General features: G+C 38.9%; 1 protein-coding gene across 1 annotated transcript in view; it reads left to right on the top strand.

The window, feature by feature from the left end:
- The window catches only part of LOC142356279 (uncharacterized), a gene marked incomplete at its 3' end in the record, with an annotated part of 35803 nt that extends 12176 nt beyond the window's left edge, over window positions 1-23627 (top strand). Inside the window, exons 2-4 of the mRNA XM_075408224.1 lie at window positions 3922-4054; window positions 4763-4983; window positions 23497-23627. Of these exons, the coding sequence (XP_075264339.1) occupies window positions 3922-4054; window positions 4763-4983; window positions 23497-23627 (485 nt within the window). The remainder of the gene's footprint in view (window positions 1-3921; window positions 4055-4762; window positions 4984-23496) is intronic.
- Between the last annotated feature and the right edge of the window lie 1170 nt (window positions 23628-24797).

Raw genomic sequence — 24797 nt, 5'->3', positions numbered from 1 at the left:
AAGCAGCAATTTTTGCACTATTTTTCAAAATTTTGTCTGTTTTTGGCGCAAAATGCCTTCAAAAATACATCATAAGCGCTCCATTCAAACTATTTTCATCCCGTAATTTTATCAACATTCAATTAGCCCCCATATCAAGCCTTTCCCGACACAATAATGAAGCCCAAAATCATTTTTTTAGCCGATTTTCAGATAATTTTTAAACCCCAATTTCTTCAATTTTTCAGTCAATTTTCACGATGTTTTGTACCCCATTCATTCTCATGCGCTACTTTCAATTGGAAACTCTACTTGAAACTTCTCTCCAAGCTTGAAATTCAACAAACTTCCAATTTCATTACTTCGCGCTTGCTTGTTAACTCAAACATCTGGGCAATAAAACCCATTAAATTAATACCACTTGTGTGGTCTCAGACTCGCAAAAGTATTGAATTTCTTATAATTGGAACAAAAACTTATCAAATTTAAACTATCTTTTCTTCCCTTACCTCAGTATTCCATCAGGTTAGTGACTTTCGCTTTTCAGTCCTTCATTAGTCTCATTAGACTAGAAAAATATTCAGAAATTTAAAAAAAATCGATATTTTTTCGAAAAATTTTACAAATTTTACAAGGGGGGGCGATAAATAACGGCATTTTCACTACTACTGACGCAAGCGTAATTCCAGGACATGTTTTATTGTGCAGCCAAATTCCAGAACACCTTTGTTATCCAGCCAAATTCCAGAACACCTTTATTGTCCAACCAAATTCCACATCACCTTTATTGTCGAGTCAATTCCCAGAACACCCTTATTGTGTAGCAAAATTCCTGGACGTATGTTTTAGTTCTAGCCAAAGTCCAGGACATCACATTGGGTCCAGACAAAATCTTTTCATACCCAATATCTGTCGAGGGCAGTCTTTTCATCTTTTCATACCTTAAATCTGTCGAGGACGGTATTTTAATAATTCCAGGTCTCGACTGGGGTGCTGTAAGAAATACACTATGTGAGTTGAAATAATGAGTCGACATCCCCAGGCAACGAATGGTCGAATCGTTTTGTCTGTAAAAGGACGGTTCTGAAATCACAATTTCTGCCCAAGCGTAAAACCCATTTCTTTTTTAATCATTCTCCAGAAAATCATGTTATTTGGTGTTTAAAAAGTTTTTGAAAGAGGCACAATTAAAAAAATAAATTAGGCTTGGCTGGAACAATAACGATTAGGAATATTTGTATCTTTGATAATAGTATTCTTAAATAGGAAAACTTCCTGATTGGCAGTTAACATTTTTTGCCCGAGCTGTGAGGTCAGAGAAAAGAATTGCGGAATAAATTGTGAGCTTTAGCGTTTAATGAGGTGAAAATGGTCAAAAAAATTTTAACCTCTAAAGGAGGCTGCTGACCCTGTAAACTCAAAGAATAGAACGTAACATTAAGTTCAGCGAATCTGAAATAAAAATATGAATATTGGAAAGTTTAGAAACTGATCGCTCAGATGATGACACTGTGGCAGCCAAACATGAAAGTAGTGTCTGGAACCTGTGATAGCTAATTATATCTATTTGTACTAGAATATCGATATAACTTTGTTCTTACTTCATGATATCCGATGAGATTATGACTTTTATATAATATTCACACCTGATCTACATTATTTTTGGAAACCGATTATTTGTTAAATTTATACCCCTTTTTTCCCCCGCTTAATAAGACAGCGCTTAAAAGGGCTATTTATTTGGATTCTACGAATTTGACTCCTCTCCTCTAGTGGTGACAGTGTTGGTGGTGCTGTTGTTGCCGGTGGTGTTGGTGGCCGGGGTGTTGCTGGTGATAGTGTTGGTGGTAGTGGTAGTGGTCGTGGTGGTGATGGTATGATGTTGGTGTTGCAGTTGGTGTTGCTGTTGTTGTTGGTGGCAGCAATGGTTTTGGCGTTGATGGCGGCGGCGGTGGTGGTGCTGAATGTGTTGACGGCGATGGAAGTCGTGGCGATGTTGGTTTTTCTAATGGTGGTAAGGGATGCGATGATGGTGGCGGTGTTGGTGGTGGTGGTGGTAGTGGTGCCGATTATGTTGGTGGTCGTAATGGTGAAGCTGTTGTTGGTGGTGTTGGTAGTGGTGATGGTGTTGAGAATTGACCATTTTTAAATATATACACCATTTTTTTAAAAAAATTTATTAAGGTAACACTTCGAAAGAACCTACAAAGAGTAGTTTAGTTTGTTTTTACGGATTTGATTTGTCTCCTCTAGTGGTGGTGGTAGTGCTGATTTTGTTGAGGATGGTTTTAGTAGTGGTTGTGTTGGTGGTGGTGGCTTTAGTGGCGCTCTTGATGCTGGTGGTGGTGGTATTGTGGATGTTGGTGGTGCTGATTATTCTGGTGGTGGTGGTGGTGGTGGTGGTGGTGGTGGTGGTGGTGGTGGTGGAGCTGTTGTTGGTGGTGTTGATAGTGGAGGTGGCGTTGAAAATCGACCTTTTTTAAATAAAGATGTATACAATTTTTTTTTCAATGAATTAGGAAGCACATAAAAACTCTAAATTGGTTTGTTTTCACGGATTTGATTTGTTTCCTTTAGTGGTGATGGTATTGAAGCTACTGTTGTTGTTGATGAAGGTGTTGGTGGTGGTGGTAGCGGTAATGGATTTATTGGTGGTGGATGTGGTGATGGTGGCTGTTTTGTTGTTGACAATGGTGATAGTGTTGTTGTTGATGATGGTGGTGGTGGTGTGGTTTTTTTGTTGGTGTTGGTGGTGTTAGTGGAAGTAGTGGTGACGGCATTGTTGGTCTTGGTGGCGGTGGTGTTGGTGTCTGTGTGTTCTGTCGGAACGATTTTTGAACATCAGGGTCGAGTGAGAATCATCTCAGAGCAAATTAGGTTGATCATGATTTTTTTCATGGTTCGAGTAAGCGACTCTTTGATAAAAATCATAAGTTAAGCGTGCCTTTTTCTGAACTATTTAATAGTTTTTTTTCATTTCTCTTATTGGATGTTCAAGCCTTCACGAGCAACACTATGCTAACATTACAACAGACAATCAAACTTAGGAAACACATTTGTTTTGCCAAATTAAGATTTTTTTCGTAAGCATCCATATTGCCGGATTAATCGTCTGTCTGGAGCAACTTAATTCAGCAGCAAAAATCTTTGATGCAGCTGTAGTCAAGATGGTCAAAAGTCCTGCCTCTAAGTAACCTTATGATCTAGCACAGTCTTTTCAAAAGTTTGGGGAGCGTGTATGCACGTGTGCGTATGAGTTCCCGGGCCAAGGATTTTGCTCAAAAAATTACGAGGAAAAGAGATCAGAGAGTTTAAAAATAAAAATAATACAGCCCTATTTCTACGCTTAATTAAGTGTGGCAGAGTATAGTTATTAGAGTGTAATTTTAAAAGTTAAACGTGTGTAATTTTTAAAGTTAAACGTAAAAGTTAAACGTGGAGGAAGAGAGTGAGGAATGATCCCACCATCTTCCCTATAGAGAACTTGTAACTTTCACTTTGGGCATTAACCATTGCGCCAACTGCTACTTGTCTGTTACGTTTCATTTTGGTTATTTTTGTGTAATTTGTAATTGTAATTGTGTAATTTTTAATCAGTCCACCCTTAATTACACTCGTTGCAATGAGTGAAACAGGAGTGGAAAAAAGAGTGTAAATATAGTGTATTTCAAATAAAATTTCTTTCTTACACTCGTTTGCCCGATAAATACGAGTGGAATACACATTACACCCTAATCCCCTCTAATTAGGAATGGATTGAGGGTGAAAATTCGACCCGGGTTTGGGTGTGAGTGCGCTTGTGTATTTGCCATAGTGGGCCAATGTAAAGCGTTTGATATTGAGTGCAGTGCTTGTTTTTGAAATGGTAAAAGTATTGGTGATTATTTGAAGATAATTTTGAGGACAGTTTGTTCGCACTGTACTATTTGACATATGTTCCAGGTGGTAATGTAGACATGCTAGATATAACACTGGAGAGAGCACTCCATGGAAGAACAAGGATGAGATGGGAATCACTCCAGTTCATAATCCCTCTTCCGTTCTCACCAAATAGTGCTCTTTGCGAAAACATCAGGTTGGTAAAATATTCCGTTTTTGAGGAAATAGTCTCCCTAATTCAGACGGTTCACCCTTTAATTCTTAGTTGAAGTTCCAGGTCTGTCCCATTAAACCCCCTCCCTCCTCCCCCCACTCCCACCCCAGCTGAATGGTCAAATAAAGTACAGCTCCCCAGGCGTCGTTACGATCACGTGTGCTATTTCCTTTTTGATTCTATCATTGTTGAGCTGTGGCGAGAGTTCGATTGTCGAGGTAATTGCAGTAACAGCCCCCTACGCACCTTCAGACCCTATAATTATGCTAGATTTGAGGCATTGGGGTATATGTAATATGACCACTGTGTTGTTTAGGTGTCTATAATGAAAAAGATTCGCAAATTATGATTTTAAACAGTTTAGATCAAGCATGATCTTTTCACAGTTCCAAGTCTAAATTAATAAAATTTCCATTAACTGAGACTTCTAATTTGTTTGGGAAGTCACGTGGTGACAGATTATAAGTAAAATTTGAAATTGTGTACCCTAAAAATGTTTCGCCTTGCCATACCCCCCCCCCCCCCACCCCCGGAACCATAGTCAAGAAATCTTCGGTTTATTTAACATGAGAAATCGCCGGTGTCGTTCTCTTTTTCTCTAGCCAAAAATGACGAAAGTTCCTATGATTTCTTAGTCGGCATAATTGTTTCTGTTTGAAGCCTGTTTTTGTCATATGAGTATAATTTCAGCCCCCACTTTTGTCTGGACAAATTTTTGACAATTTACGATGATGACCCAGTGAATTTGACACTAAACGGTAGTCTTTTTGAACGCTTTGCCACCCTGGATTACACCACGCTACCCAGTTTAACTGGTCGATCAATCGATGTTCTTCTGATGCTTGCGTACCAGAGAATTGTCCGATTTCCAATTTACAACCACTATAACTTGCTCTCAAAAGTTTTGGGCGGTTAGTGTCAATTTTTTAAAAATTTTTTGCGAAAGATCAGAATACCCAGTCCCGTTCTTGAATAGATGGAAGGGCGAGGTAGACAGTTTACTAGATCAGCCGAGGAACCTTGAAGACTTTTTGGGTTTTTTATTGTTGATGCTTTGTGCTCTGTTTGTGTATTCACGTGTGTGTGTGTGTGTGTGTGTGTGTGTGTGTGTGTGTGTGTGTGTGTGTGTGTGTGTGTGTGTGTGTGCGTGTGTGTGTGTGTGTGTGTTGTGGTGTGTACGTGTATTTATGTGTGTGAACTGAACGTCAAAAATAAGTTACCACTCTCCAACTCTTTAATTTTACCAGGTGAAAACAGAAATTTTGACCTGGTTTTACGCCAACCCGTTATCGAATTTTGAGTGCAATTTTACATCATTGGTTTCTACAAAAGTTGTCATGCCCTCCTAACAGTTTCTACAATAGTTGTCGTGCAATTGAGGGTGTAATGAAACATATATTCTAGACTTTTGGTTGCTCATATTTGGTTGCGACTTCTTGACAGATGTTTTTGGGAAAGAGTAACTCTCAGGTTTTTGGCAGTAGTTTTAATCATCAGCAAATGTCATGCTTTTCTTGAGTTCCCAAGGTCATTGGGAACATGCTCCAAGAAGGAGGGCAGGGGTTGGAGATCATCTTGATTGTCGTTTGATCCGATATCTTTGAACCTATATAATTGGAATGAAAATACTGTAAGGGCAATAACATCAAAGGGGGTGGATGTAGCTCATGTTGCCTAAGACCGAAGCGAAAAATTTGAATAAAAAACTACGGGGAAAAAACCCGTGCGAGGCCGGCGACAGGACGCACGAACGAGCCGTAAGCCGTTTTTACTTTGGCAACTCGTACTTCACCGTCTCGTCCAGGGGATGTTTCCACAACTCTTCCAAGGGGCCAGATTCCTCTCGGCGTCAAGTCCTTGAGTACCCACACAACATCTCCTAATTTCAGAGGAGGCTGGTTCTTGTCTGTCCATTTACGTCTCTTGAGTAATGTCGGCAGGTACTCCTTAATCAAACGCCGCCACACGTGGTTCATCAACTGCTGCACGTGCTTCCAGTTCTTGAAACTAGCTGGCTGTTGGTCTCCAAAGTTTCCGGGTGGCAAGGAACTGTAAGGGCGTTGAATGAGGAATAGGTTAGGAGTGAGTGGTTCTTTGTTTTCAGGCTGATCAGCAACGTTTGTCAAGGGTCTGGAATTCAGGATTGCTTCGACTTCTACCATTATTGTCTCAAAGATGTGGAAGGAGAGACGCTTTGATCCTGGAATGATTAAGAGTGTCATTTTGGCGCTCTGAATCAATCGCTCCCACAAGCCACCGAAATGAGGGCCGTATGGTGGGTTAAATTTCCATGTGGTTTTGACTGCAGCTAGGGCTTTATGAATCTTGTCTTTGTCTAAAGCCTTAACCAACTTTTTCAGCTCTTCGGAGGCGCCAACAAATGTTTTTCCGTTATCGCTGTACAATAAAATAGGTTGGCATCTTCGGCAGGTGAATCGTCGATATGCTTTGAGGAAGGTGTCTGTATTTAAATCTGGATATGTTTCTAAATGGACTGCTCGCTCAAAAAAGTCCAGTCCTGTGTTGGCAAACGGAAATTTGGTTTCTTGTGTGGGGAAGCGGAAAGCAGGAAGTGGGGCCATTATTGGTTGTATATTTTGAGTGTCAAAACGGCGAAACAGAAAACATCGGTATTTTATAGAAATTAGTGTTTTTCGAAGTCCAATGAGCGTTGTTGTACGAATGCTTTGACCGGTTCTGTTGCTTGATGAGCGCATGTTCAAGGTATAGTCTCGCAATCTTTTCCTTTGCGTCCAAGATTATTGGACATTTTTCGATCTCCAAATCTGTTGGAGCAAATAGGAGATGGCCACTAGATCGTAGGAGTCCATTTTGGTCAATTATTGGATTTAAGTTTCTCAATTTCCTCTTGGCGTCTAACTTTTGTGTTCTTTTTAATGCGTTGATTGTTGAGGAAAAAGCATTGTTTTGAGACAACTTTAGCAGAAAATTTTGAGATAAACAAACATCATCTTTTGTATATTGGCTTTTGTCGGAACGATTCTTCTTAGCTCTGTAAATTAAATTGAAGACAGTTGCGAGGGTTAAAAGTAGCTTATTCCATGTTGAAAAGCGGTTTGGGTCTAGAACAGGTTTGATTGGTGTTTTTGTATTTCTGGTTACGGCACCTACGGTTGAAATCTTTTTCATATCTTTCCAAGAATTTTAAGTGTTTTGCAAAAATTGTGGTGCTGTAAGCCATTTCGGGGGGATTTCTGATGGCTCAAGGCTACGCCTTCCATGGTCGGCTGGATTAAAATTAGTTGGGACATGATTCCACTCATCAGTTTTAGTTGTTTTCTCAATCTCCTAAACGTTTTGTTTCTTAGTTGAACTGATCCAATCTAAGACAACACGAATATCAGTCCAAAAGTAGACTTCTTCAAATTTTAATGTCAGTTCGGTTTCTATCAATGTGCGGATGCGTGTACCTAAAACGGCTGCTTCGAGTTCTAATTTTGGCACACTAATTTGTTTTTTTGGTGCATTTTGCATTTTCCAAGCAGAAAAGATGTTTGAAAGATTTCGTCCTGTTTTTGGGTGCGAATGTAAGCAACTGCTGACAATGCAACGGTTGAGGCGTCAACAAAGACATGGAGCTGGTGATTATTTTCCTGATTCGTTGAGGAGTTCAACCATCTGGGGATTTTGATATCAGGCATTGCAAAGTAACTATCGAGCACTTTTTGTAGGTTGGAATGAAGTTCTGCGGGAAGTGGTTCATCCCATTTCTTGCCTAGCTTCCAGACTTGTTGTAAAAGCATTTTGATTCTAATTGTGAGCGGGGACAAAATTCCTAGGGGATCAAAAATTGTTGACACTAAGCTGAACATTTTCCTTTGTGTATACTCACTTGCATTTCAGAGAAATTGTTCTAATCTCTTCATTAGAAAACAGTCAGTTCTGGTATTCCACTTCTGACCGAGGACTCTTTTGATCTCTTTCAGTTCATCTCGATCTTCTTGCTCAATGAACCTTAGGGCTTCATGTTTGTTTGACACAAATTTTGTCAAGCGAAAGCCACCTTTATGAAGGCTATCTTTAGTCTGGTTAATGGTTTCGATTGCTTCTTCTATAGACGGCAAAGAATGGATATAGTCATCCATATAAAAATGGTTCTTTATTGCATTAACTGCTTTTGCAAATTCAATTGCATTATCTTCTGCGCAACGGTTCAGAACGAAAGTTGCACAAAATTGGGAGCAGGTTGCTCCAAAAATTATTCTGGTGAACTGGTATTGGTTAACCATCTCTTCATTGGGCCAGAGAAAGCGTAATGCAGATTGGTCCTCATGCCTTATTGCTATCTGCATGAACATGCCTTCGATATCAGAGAGAATGGCAACTGGGTTTTCACGAAATCTCAGAAGAGTTCCTACCAAGTTGTTCAGCAAATCTGGTCCGGTGATCAAATTGGAGTTCAAAGATTGTCCTCTAAACTTGGCCGCAGCATTTGCTACTCTGCGCACTTTTCCGGGCTTGTTTGTATTAACCACCGGGCGATGAGGCAAATACCAAATGTTCTCGTGTTCTAGCTGCTGCATTTAAACTGGCTTGACATAAATTTTTTGATGATCTGTTGTGAGAGTTTGCTCATACAACTCTTTCAATTGGAGGTCATTACTGAGTCGCTTCTGAAGACTTTTCAGCTGGCTGAGAGCTGCAAAATAATTATTTTCATTTCTCAATGGTTTTTTCCAAGGCAGTCCAATTTCGTACCTCTCACCATTGTAGCCGATTGTTTTGTTCAATATATCAAGTGCTTCCTTGTCAACGGGATTTGATTTCAACGCTCGGGTTGAGGTCCTTCGGCTTCAATTTTGCTCAAGCAATTCATCAAGAGGCTGATCGTCGGAGCTTCTTCGTGATACGTGGTACACGTACTGTTTCTGCTGGTGAGATTGTTGTTTGGGTTGCTTCTGCACTCTTTCATACTCTCGAGCTAGGGTCCATCCGAGCCTCGTCTTTACGCCGAAAGGCTGGTTTTTAGTTGCCGGGATGACTTCAACTGGATGTGTGAAAGCAAAAGTGTTTATTCTCAAAAGTGCACCAATTTTGCCTTCAGCTATTTCTGGGAAGTGAATGTGACGCAATTCTTTGAATGCATCGGAAAGCTGGTTGAGTTCAAATGTATTAGCTGGTGCTGCATTTAAACAGAGAGTGTTACAAGTTGTTTTAATTTGAAACTTTTGATCCAACTTTTCGTAGGGTGCAACTGTCACTTGTTCTGAAATTTTTGAAAGTGGCATATCATGCTCTGTGTTAAGATACTGAAGCGTAGTGGCTTCTTGATATTCGCATGGAAGGGCAAGGAACTCTGTGATTTTGTCAAGTATGAAAGTAAATTGGCTTCCGGGATCGATCGGAGCGTACGTATTGAAAGCTTTCTTGCCGTTTAGAAAAGAAACTGGGATAAGTAGAAGTTGTTCTTTTGGTGTAAACTCTAGATGATTCACGCTAAAATTTTTGTTGGAATTGTTCAAATTAGCGCGCGTAAATTGATTCTGATTTTTGTTTGCAAAAGACTGTCCGTAGCGGCTCTTTTGTGATTTGGATGAGACGCTTGCGTTGTTGTTACTTCATGGTTCACATTGCAGTTTGACTGGATGATTTTCTTGGTTGGTAACGTTTGTACCTGTGGAATTGCTCGTGGCAAAAGCAGGTGGCGGACGCTTGATAATTTTAGCGGGGTCATGCAGTGTTGTGTGGTGGTATCCGCTTCATGTTTGGCAGCGTTTTGTTGATGGGCAATTTTGCTTCTTGTGTTTATTGCTCAAACAGTTCGAGCAAAGATTGCTCTTGCTTACAATGTCAAATCGCTGGCTTGGGCTGCATTTTTGGTAATCGGGACAGGTCGCTAGTATATGGTTTCCTCGACATTTTTCGCAAGAACGCCTTGTTTGATTTGCGTTTTTTAGGGGTGGAAATGGAGGGGCTCTAGGCGGTTTCGGAGAACCGCTACTGCTTACTGCTGTTGACTGATTTCGATTAGTCGGCTGTGCTGGAAAGCCTGAACTTTGGGTACTTAAGTTTTGTTGGTGACTATCGCTGTTGTTCATTTTTCCAGAGCTATTAAAGTTGTTTCTACGAAGGTTATTTTGCTGGAATGTTTCGCGGTTTATCTTATCGTACACATGTGCTTGAACTTCTAACCATTTCTGAAACTCAACTAAAGTAGCTGGTGTTTCGATTGAGGTAACGGTGTAATCTGTCCATTTGAGGAGGATGTTATGCGGGACTTTTTCTTTAGCTTTCTTCATAAGTGTTGAGCTCTGTATGTCTGCTGTGTATCCCAGGTATTGGAAAGCTTGCACTAAACGTTTCAAGAACAAAGCAAAGGCTACAAAGTTTTGCTTGTTATAGTCATTAGTTGATTTCCAGTTTTCCAAATGATTTATGAAGGCATTCACCACTATTGTAGGATCACCAAAATATGACATGAGTTCGTTTAAAGCTGTGCTATAATAAGCAGGATCAAACGAATACGCTTGGATGACATCTTTTGCTTTTCCAGTAACTGCATTTTGCAGTTAGGTGATACGATGTGTGTCAGTAATACTGGTGTTGTTATGTACGAGGCAAAAATTTATTTATCCATTCGTGGTACTTCAATGGGTTGCCCTTAAAGTTTTGAATTGTAAGAGGTGGTAACTTTATTGAGTGATTAATCGTTGGAATCTGCCAATATGGAGCTGTGTTTGAGGTCCACGGTGAAGAATTGGTTTCAAATGAAGGGTGTCTGAACCTTTCATTTAATATTGGATGAAATACGCCGGAAAATTGATGTGAAGGTGGTAATTGTGACTCGGGATTTTCCTCTACTGAAGGCAGTGCTTGTGGGGGAAACGTTGAGATTGAATTAGCAATGGGAACACTTTCAGTAATTGTTTTTGAACAGGCGGTTTGTTGAACACGGAATGGGTTGAGAGTTATGTTAGAAGTTTGAAAATTGTTTAAGTTCTGGCAGGAATTTTCAGAGAACTGATTAAAATTTGACATTGGGTTACGCAGTTCAAATGGTTGTTTTGTCTGTTGCAGATCAAGATCTAGATTCTGTTGGTTTTCTTGACTGTAATACTTGACAGAACTGGGATTCGTCAAGCGGGGATTACGTGTTCCTTGGCATTTGGAACAACCCATGCTCTTTGGTTCAAACGTTTGCGTCTGAAACCGTTCCTCACCGATATCTCGAGAAAATTCAGATAGCAGGTTTTTTTTTACTGAAATTGATTATTAAAGTTTTCCTGAGGAAAATGGTTTTAAAATTTATTTTGCTTGCTTACAAAACTAAGCGGCTGGACTGAATCATTGTCTGCTGTAAGCTGCTGCTGGTTGATTGTAAAATTATCAACAGCAGATAACGTTGTATCACTGAGAGAAAAACGATCGAGAGTTTTTGCGACGGTCGTCTCAGGTTTCGCAAAATTTTTATCCGAGTGTTTTACTTCTGTTTTGGATTCCAATGTGTTATCGATGTTAATTGGTCTGAATAAACTTGCTGTACTCATTCCCATAGAAAGCGGATTCTCATTGTTGCCATTTAAAAACTTTGACAACATTGGCTTGGTCGTGTGGCATTCAGACAAAAACAGTGATGGTTTCTCCGGTCTCGGTGGTAAAGGTGGTGTTTTGTTGGAGAATGATGAACGTTCTGGATTGCTTGCTTCAAGAATCTCGTTCATTGATGGTGAGCATCTCCGTGAGGTTGGATATCTAGCAGTCGTATAAGTTGTTACACTGAAATCATCGCGTATCCTAGTTTAAGATTGGCTGAGTAGTCCATCTTCATCTAAACTGTCAATTTCGTGTTCAAATTTTTCTAGAAATGACAGAAGGTTTGAATATCGTTCCATGACAGATGAAATGCTGCTGGAGTTCGGACTTTCCTTTAACACGGCATCAAGTGTTGTTTTCAGCTCGTCAACATTTGCTTTTGCTTTAATGATGAGCAGGGTGAGTGATCTGAAACTCTTTTGCAGATCGATTGCAGTTTGTAAGAGGTCCAGCTTGCTTTTCAAACTCAGCTCTGCAATTTTGTGAATTTGTTTAACGCGTACTGACAACTTTGACTGTTCGTCTTTGTCATCTTGCTCTTGTTGGTCTTTTTCGTACTAACAGGTAAAAACGGCTTCGAAACTGGAGCGACGCAAATTTCAAAGTTGAAAAACAATGTTTATGATGCTCTGAGGCTAATCAGCCCAGGTTTTTTTGTTGTTGAAAATTACGACTTTTCCGAAAAATAGAATCCTAAAGTTTTTTTTTCTTTTTGTGCTAAATCTAGCTAGTTTTATCTAAAAAAAGAAAAATAACCGTGTGCGTGCGCTTGTTTCGTTATATCAATAAACACGACCAAATAATTGCTACAATTTGGGGAAATCAAGATTCTCTTATGAATAGAATAAGTGTATGGCTCTTGAATAGTTTTTGTTACAATCTTTTACAAAGACAAACCATTTTTGAAAAAGGAACAAAAAAATGCTTAGAGGTTGCTACTGCTTAGACCCTGTGTTGAAAAAGTTCAAAAGTTTTTGTTTTTTTTATTAAGGTGCGAATAGGCAACGTGAGCTACAGACAAGCAGACAAGACAACTCTATTTGTACTGGGGCTCGTTTGAAATTCTTTCCTCTTAAGTTGAACTGCTTGCTTCTTGTTTTCTTTTCAAAATTTTTGAAATCTTTACGTTGAATATTCCTTCCGCTCGTGTAACTGCGGACACTAGGTTTTGAAGATCATCTACTGTGGTATTTACTGACACCAAAAATGCTCTATTCTTCTATCTGGTGACTACTGAGACCGAAAAGGGGCAAGGGGACTTCTTTTGGCAACTTCTGGGACCGCTGACAGAAAAAAAGAGACGTTTCAGTTTTGCAACTCAAAGGGATTATTTGATTGAGCAAATTTAAGAGGGGAGTTGTTTCGAGCTTTTGATTTTCTTGCTTTTAAGCTAAAGAAAAGAGTTTTTAATTTTCTTTTTTTTTTCGTTTTTGTTGAGAAGTTGTTTTCAGTGCATACTACCTCATTAACTAGGCGCGCGGCTAGTAGTATACACAAATTGAAAACAAAAAATTGTGATTGTCTGGTCTCTTAGGAATACATACTACACCATTAACTAGGCTCGCGGCTAGTAGTATGCAATTTTTTTTTGTGAAAGAAGCAATTTCGCAAATGTTCTGTTGCCTCTTTACTAAATGCAAAATCGAAATACTAAAATTGACGCTTGTTTTAAACCACACTCAGGGGGCTCAATGAATAGTTTTCTAAGATCTACTATTTGTTTATTTCAAAACGTCAGGAAAACATTTTTTTGAATTTTTAAAGTCAAAGATGCATTTTTGCTAAATTCAAGCTGCTTCTTTACTAAAATGCAAAATTGATAAACTAATTTTAACGCTTGTATTATGGCAAACTGAAGGGGCTCAATTAACGGGTTTTTATGGATTTAGTAATTGTATCTATCGAAATGTCAATAAAACGTTTTTTGAATTTTTAAAGTCAAAGATGGAATTTTGCCAAATTCTAGTTGCCTCTTTGTTAAAAAGCAAAATCCATAAACTAACTTTAAAACATGTATTATAGCAAAGTGAGGGGGACCAATCAATAGGTCTTCTTGGATCTACTAATTGTTTATATCATAACGTACAGAAAACGTTTTTTTTGAATTTTTAAAGTCAAAGATGCAATTTTTGCCAAATTCTAGTTGCCTCTTTGTTAAAATGCAAAACCCATAAACTAACTTTAAAACTTGTGTTATAGCAAACTGAGGGGGCCAAATCAATAGTTTTTCTTGAATCTACTAATTGTTTATATCAAAACCTCAAGAAAACGTTTTTTGAATTTTTAAAGTCAAAGATTCAATTTTGCCAAAATCTAGTTGCCTCTTTGTTAAAATGCAAAATCCATAAACTAACTTTATCGCTGGTGTAATAACAAACTGAGGAGGCCCAATCAATAGGTTTTCTTGGTTTTATTAAAAAGTTTTCATTAAAAGGTTGGAGTAACGTTTTTTGATTTTTGGCGCTCAAAAAAGCATTTTTGCAAATTTTTCGTTTTTTGAGCAAAAATTTTACATAAACAACTAGACTTTAAAAAATTCAATTTAAGGTCCAACTGAGATGTTCTATTCAACTACTAATTTTACTGTTATGTAGATTTTTTGCGACAAATTCAGAAAAATGTTTTTTGAATTTTTCTGATGCAAAAAACGCTATATCGTTTTTTCGTACAATCTGTGTGTTTTTTGCTGCTAAATGCTGACATGTGGTTTCTCATGGCTATTTTTTTCATAAAGCATCGACAAAAGCTCGTTGGGGGACAATTTTCATGTTTTTGAGATTTTTGTCGCAAAAAAATTCAAGTTTTTTTTGGATACGTCTAACCGGGAAAGGGACTTCTGAGGTGACGTCTGGGACCTCGGGCTATCATCTCTTGGTGACGTCTGCAACAAAAAAAGTCAGGCCCTCTTGATCGGGTGACGTCTGGAAACTTTGAAAAAAAATCTCCTCGTCTTTGATGACGTCTGAGACCGAAAAAAATCCTCTTGGGGGCTTTTCTTGATGTTTTGAAGACGTATCTTATCTCTTCTTCTGAACTTTTTGGTGACTTCTTGCTGCGCAGGCTGGGTAGGTTTCTCAGACTCTTGGTTGGCTTCTCTAGAGCTTGGTTTGGTTCTCTAGAACTGCTAATGCGAGCTTGTTCTGCTTGCAGGTTGTCGTACGCGAGTGATATTGCGTACTTGATCTTGAGTCGCGAGTTGTGTTTATGTTCTATCTCCTACTTGCGCGGCGAGTGCGCTTTACACAATTTCCAAATGAAATCGCTTGGCGAATCGCGTAAGAACTAATGTTTACTTTACTCGGATTACAAGACAGTTAGTGAAGAATAAATTAAATTGGGCAACTGTACGCGAGAAGCAAAATAAAGAGAATGAAAGATTAACTCAACTGTTATTCCAGAAGTCAAATAAAATATGAACAATATTTTCCCGTTGTGGGAAAATGGTAGCAACAGACATGCATGTGAAGTAATAATGATTTATACACATGCCCCACAGGAATGGGTACACTGATTAAATTAAGTACATCGTATGATAAGTTTACTGCACTAAATTATGATGTACGACATTTCTCCCGCTTTCAAAATTAAAATTGCATGAAATAAAATTTTAATAACAATATGAATAATAATAATACTTATTCACCGGTTAAATAGTATCAACAATATATTTACTGGTTATCATAGCTAGTCATAATTAATAAAATATCAGTTTTTACATATCCGCTTCATCAATAATCAGTTCGTTAGAAGTGCTATGATCAGCAGGCCGAATACGGGGGTCCGTCGGAGACACCTGTCCTATGATAGGCGAAGGAAAGTCGTTGCGAATCGGTTCAGCTTGCGTAGCAGTGTCCACAATGGTTTGTATCACTGAGGGTTGAATCGATTCTATATCACCCACTCGACGCTTCCTACGGGGTGGAGCAAAGTTCGGGGGACACGAATTTGTGGAATCACCCGAAGAGTCGTCTTTATCGTAACCATAATATTTGGGGCTTTTTCGGGTTCGTTTAGTGGATCGTGGTAGAGTATCGGCGAAAGATGTTGTTGGAGCAGGATGAGGTGGTTCAATTGTTTCTTGCTGCGTGTTCGTAGGCGGAGGTGCAATAATCACTTCTTCCGTTATAATTGGCTGATCGGGAGCAGCCTCTGGAATTCCGGGTAGTACTTGCGTGGCGAAATTATCCGGAACTTTTGGCATACGTACTCGCATTGCGCAAGCAATGTTCGATTTGTTCGAGGATATGCGGCTACCAGTCTCCCGTTTTCGATGTTTCATCTTCCGGTCTCCTTTCTGGATGCGGGTACACTGTTTAGTATGGCTGAGTATCTTGGCTTCCGTTGTCTTTTCATGCGTGCGGGGTCCTCTGCGGTTGATGTACTCCGTCAATTTTGTCTTTCTTTCCTCACGAGTGCCAAATTTCGCAATATCACTATTGCGGACAGTGACTTCTACCTTACCCGGCTCGCGAATGACCGAAGTGTATTGGTCGGTCTTTTGGACGACCGATCCTGGTGCCAACACCTCATACAATCCGTCCAGGTTCTTCTTGGATCGCTTGTGGAGGTGCTTCTTTCTGGCAATATTGAGTTGAACCGCGTGTTCTTTCAGTGGGAGTGGGCGGTGTGCATGCGTGGTACGAAGGAAGCGTGATTCGTTATCTGTGGCTTGCCGTTCGCGATTAGTAGCATCCTTAGTCGCCTTGCACATATTGCGCTCAACTTCATCATCACTCCGGATGTTTCCCCAATGTTCTTCCGGCAGCAATTCGTTGGGGGTTACAGTTTCTTCATCTAAATAATGATTCAAAATTTTTTCATAACTGAGGTCAGATGATTTAGGTTGAGTACTTATATTACTAAGTGGTGTATTGGCCATACGCCCGAAGTGAGATTCGAATGGCGAAAGCTTAGTTGTTTTATGTTTGCATATGCGAAGCTGGTATATAATTGATTTTAATGCTGCTTTAATGGTGAACGTATTTAGTTCTTTGTGTGCGTCTTTAATACATGCCAAGCGTTGTTTAATTGTACCAATTAATCGTTCTACTAAACCTATTGCACGATGATCATTTGCCGGAGCTGGTATTAATGTGATATTGTTTTTTGTACAAAAATTTTTTACTTGGTTACCTATAAGACAACGGGCTTGATCTATTCTTAATGAACGAGGAACTCCATGAATTTGTATATAATTATCCAAAAATTTTATGACATTCGAGGCATTTGCATTCTCAACTAATTCCGCAGAAGGATATTTTGAAAATCTATCGATGCATGTTAAAATATATATTTCATGTTCTTTTTCGTTATTAATGGGCCCTGCAAAGTCTATTTGTATTTCTTGGTTGGGTACTATACATGGTGTATGTGGTTTAAATTGTTTTGCGGGAATAACAGATTTTAAATTTTTACCGATAGCAGTGCAAGATTTGCACTCTATTGCTTTGACTAGCAAATCGCGATTCATGTATGGCCACCAGCAGTGCTGGGCCATACATATCATCCCCCAGCTACCCGGGTGACTAGCATGGAGGTCGTCAATGAGGGCCTCTTTGAGTGCATTGGGGATTGCCACCTTCTCGTCCATGCAGACGCACCCGCCTGTCACGTGAAGGTCCCGCCAATAACTGTGAAGATATGGGTTGAGGGCCTTCAGTCTTTCTTCGTCCCCCCGAATTATGCAGTCTCGCACTTCTTTTAAGACTGCATCCTTACTGGTCAGTGACGCGATGAGGCCTTTGCTAAAAACTTTCCCCACCACTCGTTCGAATGACATTACTTGTGGGCTATCCGTTAGCGGGGTACTTAGGTTGGAGTGCGATGAAGATCTGCGAGGCGTGCTCGTTGTCGCATTGTCAGTGAATGACACGCGGGGCGAAGCTCTAGTAGGTCGAGTTGAGAGGGATTTTCCCTTGAGAGAAGATGCTTGTTGGCTCATTGTTAATGAGGTTGTTGATTTTTTCAATTAAATTGATTGACGAAAAGGAAGGCAACTGAATTTCAGATTGAGTTTGGGCAAAAAGCACTTGATTTTTGTTTACCAATTGGGCACGTGAGTTATTTAAAGTATTTGAGTGTGGCTTACTAAAAAAGGTAGGAATTTGAGGCTAATTTTTGATTGACAAGTGAGAATGACTTAAAGGATTAAATTTGGATGTATTTTGGTGAGCGAGTGACGCTTTTCTTGTATTTACTAGTCTTTGAGACTCAATTTTTACTGGAGTAGTTGTAAATGGTAGACTATGTGACGCATATTTGGAATGATTTGGGTATTTAGTAACTCGCGTTGCAAAAGAGTCATCTAAGGAATGCATTTTAGTCTTTTGAGTAATTAGTAAAGGATTATGCCAGGCGGGTGTTAATTTGTTAAAAGACTTGCGTACTCGCGATGCGAGATTAGTGGTGGTATCATTTAAATTAGAAGTGTTAACTATTGGAGGGGAATATGTGTTAGCGAGTGCGAAATTGTGTTGACGCAAATGTACTCGCTGATCATGTACACTAGTACAATTAATACCATTTGTGGAAGGGATAAATATATGTGGCATTTGATCCGCGAATGAATTATTTTTATGAGCTAAATGTACTTCTGGAGCGTCTGTGCTATACATATGTTGAGATTTGAAAGGGATAATATTATAGTTGTGTTTTTGCGACGCGAGATTTGAATTATTATTTGTTAAGCGAACATGCTGAGCGGGATTCATGTCTAAATTGACAGTTTGTTTGGATGAGGATTTTAGACTATTAATTCGCGGAGCGAAATTTGATTTAGCGTTTGTTAAGCGTACCCGCTGAGCGGGTTTTATATCTGGAGTAGAAGATTGTTTTGAATAGTATTTTGAACTAGTGTTTCGCAAAGCGAGTGAATTAGAAATGTCAGATTGGGGATTTTGAGATTCATAATCTATGTTTAAAACGTGTTCTGTAATGTTGGTGGAATTTTTATGTTCTCTATCAATATCAATATAAAATTTATGAAGTGAATTAGCTGTGAGATTGTGTTTTTGTTGAAGTAATTGGGCATCAGCATGTATACTCGATAATGTTGCAACTAGAAATTCTTCGTCATATTTGGAAACACTTTTTGCTGGTTGATATGGGTTACGGGATATGTAATCAACTAGGCCCATTTTTGCGCCGGGCAAATGCTCTATTGAAAATTGATAAGGTAATAGACGGTCAACCCACCGTGCTAACCTACTATTATAACTTTTATTTGATCGATGCTCTTTTAAAATGGAAAGTAATGCGCGGTGGTCAGTTATAACAGTAAATTCTTTTCCATATAAATAGTTTTTAAAATATTCTATCGACCATACTACCCCAAGGAGTTCTAATTCGTTAATACTATAACGTTCTTCACTGCTGTTTAAAAATCGGGATGCAAAAGAAATCGGTTTCCAACCATCAACTGTTAGTTGTTCTAGTGCTGCTCCCAAACCAGAACGTGAAGCATCACATTTGATTCGCGTTTCAAATTGGGGGTTATAATGCATGTTTTCGGTATGATTTGCTATGCGAGTTTTAATTGCATTAAAATGTAATGTGTGAGTGTCAGTCCAGACAAATTTAGTGGATTTACGAAGTAGAGGTCTTAAAGGATGGCAGAGTTGAGCTAAATTGGGAATAAATTTGCTAATATAGTGGACTGAGCCGAGAAATGAGCGTAATTTTTTGAGTGTATTAGGAGGTTGTAATGATATAATGGATGATGTTTTGGATTCGAGTGGCGAGATTCCAGATTGAGTTATATTATATCCTAACCATGAAATTTGTTGTTTTGCAAAATGGCATTTCGGAAGATTGATACGGAGGTTGTCTGCATCTAACTTTCGAAGACAATCCAGTACGAGTTGGAAGTGATCATCTTCTGAACCTTTACTAACAATTAAAATATCATCTAAGAAACAAAATGTGTTTTTAAGTCCAATCAGGGTGTAGTCCATTGCCTTCTGAAACTCGGCAGGCATGTCAGTAAGACCGTAGAATCCTGTTTTGAATCGGTATGTGCCTGTCATGTCACCACTGATAATATTGAAATTACAATGATTAGCAGTTTCAGGGTGTAAATTTAGTTGGCTGTAAGCATATTTAAGATCAATAGTAGAGAAATGTATTTGCTCCGCGGGTTCTGTTTTGTAGTTTGTAATTATTTGTGATATCGAATCTATGAGTGTTTCAATATTTGGCATTTGATATTTGTTCTTATGTATTGCTTTGTTAAGAGTTTTAGAATCGAGTGCTAGTTTAATGGTTTGATCTCGTTTGACTGTGATTACAATTGGTGAAATAAAATATTGATCAGAACAGTTATTCAATTTTTCTATATGTCCTTCTGCAAGAAGTTTTTTAATTTCAGTATTTACTCGTTCTTGCAAGTTGATGGGTACTTTTCTACCCTTTTGATGTTTTGGCTGGAAATGACGGTGGAATTTGGATTTTACAATATGTATTTTTGAGCGACCAGTACGTGTTATAAGTTGAGGGAATTGTTGTGCGATGCGTGTTTTGAATGGACATTGTGATGTGATAGTGTTGACCATACTACCTTCCGGTTTTGGAGTTTGATTTACTGAAATTCCAAGAGCGTCAAATAGATCTCTTCCCACTAGTGGTTTTAGTCCATCACGAACTACAACAAATTCAGCTTCTTCAAGTCGCCATCCATTGCTCGCAATTGGTGCCTGTATCATACCTATCACGTTTATAGGTTCATTGGAAAATGTTTTAAGTTCCTGGGGAGGCGCTATCATCAACCATCGAGCAAGGGGAGAATTTTCCACGATTTCCGAAGCAAGGGACTCAGGCAAAATACTGCATACACTGCCGGAGTCGATGAGAAGTCCAACATGGTTGTTACCAATTTGTAGGGTAGTGTTCTTTGGTTCAATCTGAATTGCGGTACTTGCAATGCTGGCGACCATATTGTCATCTGAGCTGTCGTAATCTGATTCGCATTGCGGGTTATAGTTTATATTTTGTATGGCATTTACTGTTTGGTCAGTTGTAGTTTCTTCAACAGAGTTAACATTAGAGCGATTGGGTTTGTTTGGTGATGATTTTGGTTTTCTGCATACTCGAGAAAAATGGTTTTGAAGGCCACAATTATTGCAAGTCTTGCCTCTCGCAATGCATTTAACTCTATGGTTAGTTGACCAAGTTAGGCCACAGTTCCTGCATAGTTGGTTTGGTGATCGAGTAAAGCTTGAGGTACTTGGTCTCTGATTTGGTGGTCGAAATGTTCGTTGAGGGATTATTGCATTAACTTGCGGAGCAGATTGCGAGTTTGTAATTTGTAGCTGGTTTCTTTGGCCTAATTCCATATTTATGGTCAAACGTAATGCTTGGGCTGGTTCTAATGTTTCTCGCAGCAATTCCCGTTGAATTTCGGGATCTAACATATTTGCAATAAATAAGTCTCTAATGAGAGTGTCTTCCTGGCTTCCGAGCTCGCAATTTTCAGAAAGTTCTTTCAATTTCCCGAAGAAATGTTCGATAGACTCTCCTCTTGTCTGTTTCGTGGTGAGAAGAACATATCTGTCGAATGTAATGTTGCGTTGACGAATAAATGCTGTTTCCATGATTGTCCAAAGTTCTGCTGTTGAGAGACTGTCCATCATGAGGTGTGGGTTTTGACTACAGACAATTCGTCGTCCTTCAGTGCCCAAACTGAGATATAGCATTGACACAGTTTTTCGATCGGCTTGCGCCCATGGCTTGTCTCCGCACATTATTCCTATCTCCAGTTGTCTCTGACATCGGTTTTCCCAATTCATTTTTGATTGGGCGTTTCTCGCCAATCTTTCTCGCTCCGATTGTGCCGATGATCCTGTTATCGTAACCTCATAGATCGGTTCAAGTGGTAGTTGTACTGTTTCAGGTTTGGGTTCCAACAAAGTGTCTATTATGATATTTTCCTTTGCAAGAAGCGCTAACTTGGCCTGCATCTGCCACTTCTCCCATTTCAGTGGCGGGTCTACACTAGGTTTATCCCAAAAAGGCTCAATGTCAAGTGGAGTTCGTTTTTGAGCTGCTGACTGCGCCATGTCGTACGCGAGTGATATTGCGTACTTGATCTTGAGTCGCGAGTTGTGTTTATGTTCTATCTCCTACTTGCGCGGCGAGTGCGCTTTACACAATTTCCAAATGAATTCGCTTGGCGAATCGCGTAAGAACTAATGTTTACTTTACTCGGATTACAAGACAGTTAGTGAAGAATAAATTAAATTGGGCAACTGTACGCGAGAAGCAAAATAAAGAGAATGAAAGATTAACTCAACTGTTATTCCAGAAGTCAAATAAAATATGAACAATATTTTCCCGTTGTGGGAAAATGGTAGCAACAGACATGCATGTGAAGTAATAATGATTTATACACATGCCCCACAGGAATGGGTACACTGATTAAATTAAGTACATCGTATGATAAGTTTACTGCACTAAATTATGATGTACGACACAGGTGTAGGTTCAGCACTGTTAATTGTCTTGGGGGGGGGGGGGTGATGGGGTGATGTCATTCTCTTTGTTTTTTTAAAAAAATCCGTTTCAGAAGGTAGACGATTGGTTCTTAATCACGGAGGTAGGTCTCCATTTTATGTAATGAAACACATATTCTAGACTTTTGGTTGCTCATATTTGGTTGCGACTTCTTGACAGATGTTTTTGGGAAAGAGTAACTCTCAGGTTGTGGCGGTAGTTTTAATCATCAGCAAATGTCATGCTTTTCTTGAGTTCCCAAAGTCATTGGGAACAAAGGGAGTAGGGGAATTTTACAAGATACCCAAATATAAACCCAATGAACCTCATTCAAATTTTTTGCAAGAAAGTTATCTCAAAATGTGATGTTTTACATCTTTCAAACTACACTCATTTACAAAACTAGACGTTCTAATCGCAAAACCACCTTATAAACTGCCGGTTTTGGAGCCAGGTCGAGATATTTCTTGGCAATTATGTAAGAAATCCGCTGAAATGCGCTAAATTTCTAAGAACTTCAGAATTTTGGAAGAACCTTATATAATTATAAAAATTTTAGCTTATTTTGAGTTTTTAAGTGCGTTGCCTTATTCTCGAAGCCTGCTCTACTGTTTTTTTGTCGTCACCAAATCCAATGTGCCATTGATTCCTGATATTCCTCTTATTTAATTTCATTTCATACCAATGAACGGTTTTGTAAAAATGCGCTGAAAGTTGCTGAAGTTCGCTGCAATTTAGTAAGAAATGTACTGGTCTTTCATAATTTCAACGCCTTATTAATAATATAAGATCGATTTAAGTGGAAAAAAATTAATGATCAGAAAAATTGAATAATGATTTGCTGAATTCCCTTGTTTCAGAAATGCGCTGAGAGGAATTGAGTAGCTTGTACTCAAGCAGCCAATATGAAGTCCGCATCCGAAATTTTAAAGCAGTGATTAAAAAACAGATATTTTATTGTAAAAAATCAGAAAAGGCGTCAAAATCAGGAACGAAATTAACGCAGATATCGTAAAACACTTTTTTGAAAACGATAAAAACCATCTAATGGACGTTTAGAAAGACAAGGGCGTAGTGATGCGTTACTAGACATCTCAATTGAAATCGACAGTTGCCATTATTGGTGTTTCTGACGCAATTTGAATAAGAATTGAAGTATACTCGGTTTGTTTTTGGTACCACTGGGTATATTTGTATATGTGCGAAATGTTTGTGGTGTGTGTGTGTGTGTGTGTGTGAGTGTGTTTGTGTGTTTTCGTTTAACAAACCAGAACTTTTGGCAAAAGACCCCATTTTATATACACAAGCACAATAGTAAACTGAAATTCATAAACTTCAAAGATGCCAAAAATTTTTGAGAAAAAAAAGGTGTGTGTTTTTTGCAGAAGCGTGCTGTCGTGGTCAAATGAAGGATTATCTAGTGTATGGGTACGAATCCAGAAATATGTTCCCCAGTGTTTACTTCAACAAACTCACCAACTTCTCGGACGACACTTTGCCGCTAAACTATATCGAGGTTACCTCATTTAGTTTTTTTCCAATATTACTAGCTACATGCTATTAGAGATTACTATTACCAGACTTGCGGCTGGTTTCTTGTTTTGATTAGCGTCAAGTCTTGAAAAATACTAATTCAGCGGACGTCAACTATTGAACAATACTAATTCAGTGAAGCTGCAAGTCTTGGATCAGCACGTCATCAGAGCTCAGATCATGTCCCTTTTTGACTTGGCACGTCTTGAATCAAGTCTTAAGTCTTGACAAGTCTTGCGCCAGTGTTGGCCTAGAATTAAAAAATCTTGCACAAGTCTTGGACAAGACTTGACAACTCTTGTGCATGACTTGGCCACAATTAAATTTTTGTTGTTTTCTATACTTTCGTAACAAAATAGCCCGCCTTTTACAGCGGCTTGCCAACAAATTTCGTGTCTTTCCCATTATACCCCCCAGTTTAGAGGTCAGATAACCTATAGCCACCCACCCAATAATGGTAATTACACCATAATGGGGGGCTTATTTTCGTGGGTAGCTATAATGGGAAAGCTCCAAATTTCTCCAAAGTGAAGAAAGAAGCTCTCGAAAATGCGAGCACTTTAAGAAAGTTCAATTGATAGGGAATAATAAATTTCCGATATTGCCCGAGGATAACAGTCATGGCCACTATTTTCTGCCCATTGAATAAAATTTGATTTCGGATTGAATATATGGGACATTCGGGAAAAATTTGGTTTCGCAGTGAATATATGGGAATATATGAGTGAATATATTGGACATTTCTAAGTTTTTTAAACAAATTTCAGCTAGTTTTGAAATGCATTAATTATAAATAAATTTTTCTCAAAACTCTTCTTTGCTCACATACTGCGCTGTAATTAAGACATTTCAGGTCTTGAGCAAATTTACAGAAGTCTTAAGACATTAAATGAGACCTGATCAGTAATTATTTGTCATTTTAAGACGTGTATTTCATTGCACAAGTACTGATCAGGATTTGGAACTCGTTCCGAGGAGGGGGCACAAACGGAAAAGATCCAATATAACAATCAAAGCCCTTGAAAAATTGGCAGTAAAGGAAAAAAAACTCTGGATCTTTTCCGTTTGTGCCCCCCAGTACGTCATGCGCCCACCAGTTACAGAACACGTGCCATTACATATTAAATCACTATGTAAAAGTATGGCATGTGTG

This window comes from Convolutriloba macropyga, unplaced genomic scaffold, assembly GCF_964194025.1.
Source record: "Convolutriloba macropyga unplaced genomic scaffold, txConMacr16.3 SCAFFOLD_1946, whole genome shotgun sequence".
NCBI lineage: Eukaryota > Metazoa > Xenacoelomorpha > Acoela > Convolutidae > Convolutriloba > Convolutriloba macropyga.
Note: the sequence above shows the minus strand (reverse complement) of the source record. Positions and strands in the feature narration are given on the sequence as shown.